General features: G+C 34.3%; 1 protein-coding gene across 1 annotated transcript; it reads right to left on the reverse strand.

Moving 5' to 3' along the window:
• Window positions 1-1963: 1963 nt before the first annotated feature.
• On the reverse strand, window positions 1964-6138 carry LOC130995962 (protein BCCIP homolog). The gene is made up of 10 exons (XM_057921490.1): window positions 5872-6138; window positions 4839-4999; window positions 4683-4753; window positions 4346-4570; window positions 3929-4138; window positions 3488-3553; window positions 3290-3379; window positions 3157-3213; window positions 2463-2579; window positions 1964-2378 (listed from the first exon to the last, which is right to left on the reverse strand). The coding sequence occupies exons 2-9, from the start codon at window positions 4996-4998 to the stop codon at window positions 2484-2486; spliced, it is 975 nt and encodes a 324-aa protein (XP_057777473.1). The 5' UTR covers window position 4999; window positions 5872-6138; the 3' UTR covers window positions 1964-2378; window positions 2463-2483.
• Between the last annotated feature and the right edge of the window lie 294 nt (window positions 6139-6432).

Here is a 6432-nt window from a genome sequence, read left to right on the forward strand (position 1 = left end):
TTGAGAATATATCTATCAAAAATATATGAGAGAGAATGAAGATATACTTTTTTTAAGTGAAAAAAAAAAGATAATTATTTCTGAACCCCAATGATATCTTATGTAAATAATGAGTTGAATGATAATTTTTTTTATTCATTAATTTTTCATTTTAAGAAATAGAGTATTGAATTAGGTCGTAAAAATAAAGAAATATAGCCTCTTGAATTGAAACAATGAAATATTGTATTTATTATTAATAAAACTATCATTTATGTAATAACTAAATGAAGCGTGGCAGCCGGCAGTAGGGATGTAAACTGAATTGAATCGAATCGAATATCAATGGATTTGATTCATATTCGTAAAAGTAATTGCATATTCGAATCAGTATTCGAATATCTTTTGAATCATATTTTACTATTTGTATTCGATTCGTATACTGATTCGCGAATACTCGAAACGAATCAAATATTCGTTTAATTCTTTTACAAGTGTATGTTATACAATTTAAGTCGAATATTCGATTCGAAAATTCCTACTATTTAGTTTAATAGGAATATATTCAATTCGCGATTTTAATAAAGAAAAATTCTAAAATAATATTTCAAATAATATGGAGATCACACACATTACATTTACTTAAAAATTCAATAATATATGCTAAAAAAATATTCGTATGTTTCAAAATTCAACTCCCAAATTATAATACAAACCTAATATTCAAAAGTTTCCATAATATATGCTAAAAAATATTCTTATGTTTCAAAATCCAACTCCCAAATTATAATACAAACCTAATATTCAAAAGTTTGGATAGCATAAGTAAGCATTTGAATAAAGCAAGCTTCAATAAAAGCTCTTTTATAACACTTCAATAAATAGAAGTACGTCATAGCACTTCAATTAACTAGAATTATTTGAATAAATAAAGCAAGCATGCGAATGTTATCAACAACGCTATTATTATAATTCACTTTTATTTTAATAAATAGTACTGTTTTTTATTTATTTTATTTTAAATCTATTTTATTATTTATTTTTTAGTGTGTGTGTATATATATATATATATATATATATATATATATATATATATATCGAATATTTTCGAATATTGAATCGAATATCGTGATTCTCGAATCGTATTCGATAACCAAACAAATCACAAAAAGTATTCGTATTCGTATTTGAATCATAAAATTGCGTATTCGAATATCAAAAATTCAAATCGAACCAAAATTATTTGATTCATTTACATCCCTAGCCGGCAGTGCAAAGCCCCGATCCGCAGTGTGCGGACTCACGCAGAGGAGACCAGCTCTTCTTAATAAGATAAATGCACATCTATTTCTCTATATAACGCAACATCAGAATTTAGAATGATGCTCTGTCTCTCTCCCTATTCGTACATACCACGAGAATACACTTGAAAACATAGAAAAAGGAAGAATTGCTTCTTGTTTAGGAAATGAAAGCACATGCATACTCATGTGAAGGGTGGGCCATTGATCAGCGCAGAATATGCACTAGCCTACCATAACCCATACATTTGTGATAAATTCTACTATAGCTTCTAATGAAATGTCTCCTATATTTACCTACACGTGCCTTGTTATTTTACACGTGGACTTCATTCACCTATTAGACTATGCCTCACTCTAGCCTAAACTAGTAGTAAGTTTTATTATCGTATGCTTTATTTTATTTACTCCATCCGTTATATTTCAAATGTCTCAAAATTATACTCCAATACTCCGTTCTATTTTAAATGTCTCAAAATTATAGGACAATATTATTACTTTTGAGACATTTGAAATGAAACGAAGAGGTATGTGTGTATATTTCCTTCATTTCTGTACTATTTCTTTACTGCCTCAATCCACACTTTGAACAATGCTAGGAAAAAAGATCATAACATAGAAAGAATATTATGAGTTACATGCTTTGAGAAGTTGGTGATGATATAAACACCATGAACCGAGAGTGACTAAATATTTGGTAAAACCAATATGAATTATGAAATTTGAACATGAATAAAGCCAAACCATATTGGTGTGAGAAAGAGCGCAGTTTTACAGTGACAAAGAGCAGCACAATTCGCAGAATTTCTCAAAGAGATTTGCAGCTAAAAATGCACTGGAATTACACAACCAAAACAGGATGGACACATCTGACTAACAAAATTTTCCCGCTAAGTTGCCAATCTAAGGAATCGGTCAAAAATAATCAAGCACATTTCGAGTATATGATCCAGTTTATACCATATGACTTGTTAGAGATCTGCCAGTTCTTGGGGTGCATCTATCTTTGCGGAATTGACATGTAAAACATCGTGCAACTATTCATATCCACTCCGAGTAAAAGCAAAGCAGCCAAACAACTCAAGATGGATCCTCAGGCTGCCAGAAAAATTGGAGATGGTGTACAGACTACAGAGTACAGACAGCCAAATGAAGAGAGAGAGAGTCGCAATAAAAGCATACCTGCTGAAACCTCTCATGATATCATTCATCTATCAACGAATGCAACTGTTTCCTGAAGCTTGATATCTTACTAGCTTCAACAGCCATTACTAAACCCATCGGCCGATAATTTTTTAGCTGCATCTTCGTGAAAATTCAAATCAGCAATAAACAGTTTCTTTTTTTTTTAGGGTCAGGCAAGAAACAGTTTCTTATGTAAGAAAATCAAAGCATTTGCATTTTAAGAGATGAATCAAAATAAGAATAATGCATATGAAAGCATCACTGATGCATCAGGAAAACATCATGTAAAGAAACCTGAAGTAAATGGAAAAGCCATGCTCACCTCAGATTACTAGAAATATTTTAGAATAATCAAATGGAATAATGATTATGTGTACTTTTTTAATTTATAGCAGTCTCTATTGACAATAGACTATTGTGTCCCTTTCTAGCACCAAGGTACTTCAAATATGACAAATGTGAGGATATATCACATTTGCGCAATACAGAACTAAATAAATGCACAGAACGATGTATAACAAGTAATGTAGTTTCAAAACTGGGAATACATGCAAAAGAGAAGGGTCGGAAGGAGAGGTCTTTATCTTAGTGTGGATGATCAGTGATTATTAGTGAACAACTGACCTCCTCACTATACGAGGCTGTCTTATATTTTAGAGATATCATCTTAAGGTTGCATAGCAATACTTGCCTCATTTGCTGTCACTTGCTGTGCATGCAAGGGAAAACTGAAGGACCACAAGCTAAGCTGCAGAAGCATTTTATTGAAGTCAGGTTTAGAAACTGATAAGAGAGTAGTAGCACCAAATGATTCCACAGGGTACCTCAAAGAAAATTTCATCTTCAGGTCTGTTGTAAATCACAGTTTCTTCTCCGTTTTTAACAGTCCCCCTATTCTGGTCTGCGTTTTTGTGCTGCACGCATGCGTACAAGAAGAAAACTATAAAATATTGCTGATTTGCACAGAAATCTAGTTATTTACAAATATTAGCAATCTATAGAGAGCAACTTCAATAACGTACCTTGTAAATTTTGCTAATTATTAGATAAAATTTGAAGCGGAAGGAACTTCGGAGCTCTTCGGTAGGCTTCAAAGTAAAATAAAGTATAGTAAGAGCAAACATAAAATGATGACATAAGAAAAAGATCACCCCCAAACTAAATACATAGATTAATATTAAAGGTGAGAAAGGAAAAGGTAAGTCATCCCAAGCATCATGGGAGATAAATTCACAAGTACTTCTTGACGCGCTCTAATATGAAGTTAGGTGATTTTTATTTTGTAAGTCGTTATGATTCAATCAGAGGATGCATAATTTATCGACTCCGGAACACAGATTTGAAAAGTTAGGTGATTTTTATTCAATACGATTCAAGATTAAAAATTTCAAGAAACTTATTTTCTACCAAGGAGTAGATTCAGAACTAATATAATTGTCTATCACAATAATATTGTCACTTACCTCATCTTCTGTAGCCCACTCCACTTCATCAAAGAGGGCATCATAAAGCGGAGGCAAAAGCTGAGGTGGGAGATTTACAACACGCTGTGATACTAAAAGACCAACATCTCGAACATGCTCTCCAACTAAAGACTTGAGTTTACTCAACACATCCATATCCTGGCACACTTTAAGCAGGTAATCCTTGAGGTCAAGCACACATTTGCTATCCTGATTCAAACATAAAATAGCATATGTCAGAACTCAACTTTAAGATTCTTAATTGTTTCCAGAAGAGGGTATGCATATTGTGATCGTGTAATTTGGCCATCACATAATACCTAAAATCAGTAAAAGGAGACATAATTACGATATTTTTTGGAAATTACAAGTGAAGGAGGGCATAAATAAACACATAAAAAGAAAAAAGTTGCTTGCCTTATATATCCCCAAATTAAGAGCAGAAACAACAGAATATACTCCATCATCTTCATCATTCTCAATCTTGACTACAGTCCCAACAGTTGGCTGACCCAATATTAAGTCAACGAAGCCACTCAAATCCCACTGTAAATTGTCAAGGTAAGTCTGCAGGAGGACCTTCACCCCATGGAAGTCACTAGGTTTTGGATCAAAGAAGACAAAATCTGCTTGAACATCTCCCTTAGCAAACAAATAAATCAATTGATTAGAATATTCAAAGGGAAACTCATTCCAATTGGTGTGGCTAATAGCAATCAAATGAAACTAGTGAGATGATGGTGATCAAACCAACCTCAAATTCTTCATCATCAGAAGAGTCAGACTGCCGGGTTTTATCTTTGCCATTGTTTTTTAATCCATTAACTATAGATAAGCAAATAGCATAAAAAAAACAATGCCACAATAACAGTGAAACAAAACGAAAGCAGGAAACTCAACAAATTCATACAAGAAGAGGATGCTAAATCTTTATTTTGTAGCTTGGGCTTCTCAACCTCTTTTGTGGTCCTCCAACTCCGAGTAGCCATAGCTTTCGACCGTGCAAATGGAGAAAAGGTAAGTAGTCGATGTCTCAAAGAGTGGTTACATTTTTTTGGTTTTCGTGGCATTCTGTAAGTTAAAGAACCATTATTAGCATCATGAATAGGAGAAAGATAGTGAAGACATAATCCAGGAAAATTCAACAACAGGAGTTGTTTCTTAATGCTGTTGTGTTACTATAATTACAGCTACAGCCTCATAATCATAAAGAGAAGATACCAGGGGTGAGTATTTGGTCATCCGGCCGGTTTTGGACTAAAAAATAACCGAACCGAATATCTGAAAACAATAACTAAACTAGCACAATTTAATTCGGGAACCGAACCGAAAATACCGAACCAACAGAAAAAATCTGAACAGAATTACGATAAAATTAACCATTAACTGAACCAACACCATTTACAGCCAACAGAACAAGGAATACCATTTTGCAATAGAATTCTATAAAAACAGGAAACCTATGGCTATGGATGAATTGATTGAGATACAAACAAGTTGACAAATGTCTTGTGATGCAAGTTCTGCTAGAAGGGGATGGATATCCATCCTCCAAGCAGCTTGGTTGCCCACTGTAGTCTTCAATATATCACCAATATGACTCCAAACCATCAATAAAACATAACTAAGAAAAGAAAAAAAAGGATATTCTTTACCAAGAGAATTATATGATATTTTTTCCATGACCAGAATTATCAATAGATGCTAAGAGCTAAAAACATCACAGAGTTCTATTAATTTCCAATCACCATTCCCGGCATAGTATTGAAGCTACACAGAAGAATCAATAACTACCATAAGGATGCACAATAAATCCCCAATAAACATAGATATCAATAGCCACTAGGAGGCTGCCATTACTAGGGAATTATCCATATAAGCAAAACTTCAAAATATCAACATTGAGATACACACAACAATCTGGCCACGAGTTCTTAGTTTACCTAATTGCCAATAGTGGCGCCGGCACAGAGCTGCGACTGTGGGGACTCCGGTTGCGGTGCGACAAGCGAGGGTGGAGACAGTGGATGTGAATGACGCAGGACGGCGGGGGTTGGGGCTTGGGTAAGGATGAGTGATTCCTTGGTTTGGGGGCGCAGCGGCGGGAGTTTGGAGGGGAGAGAGAGAGTTTTTTTTTTTTTTTTTTTTGAGCGCCGAGAGAGAAAGAGTTAGGATCAAAGGTAATAGGCAAAAAATTATAATCGAAAAAAAAGGCAAAGGTGCATATTGGTCCTCAAGTAGATGTAGATCCCTTAGAGCGTTTAGCCTCCATTCTCAGTCAATGTGCGTTGACCTCTCTGAACTCCAGAACAAGGGTGCAACTAACTCCACATAATTGACGGCTTACTAATGTTGTTTCCTTCGAATTTTTTTTATTTATTTTTTTAATATTAAATGGGGCCCACCACCAACGAATTGCGCGGGTTTCTTAAGAAAGGCAGTAGGCTAAGAGTTTTCTTCACATTCGAAAACTCAGAGTTTGGGGGACAAAATCGAAGAAGGAG

The sequence above is a fragment of the Salvia miltiorrhiza genome, chromosome 7 (genome assembly GCF_028751815.1).
Source record: "Salvia miltiorrhiza cultivar Shanhuang (shh) chromosome 7, IMPLAD_Smil_shh, whole genome shotgun sequence".
NCBI lineage: Eukaryota > Viridiplantae > Streptophyta > Magnoliopsida > Lamiales > Lamiaceae > Salvia > Salvia miltiorrhiza.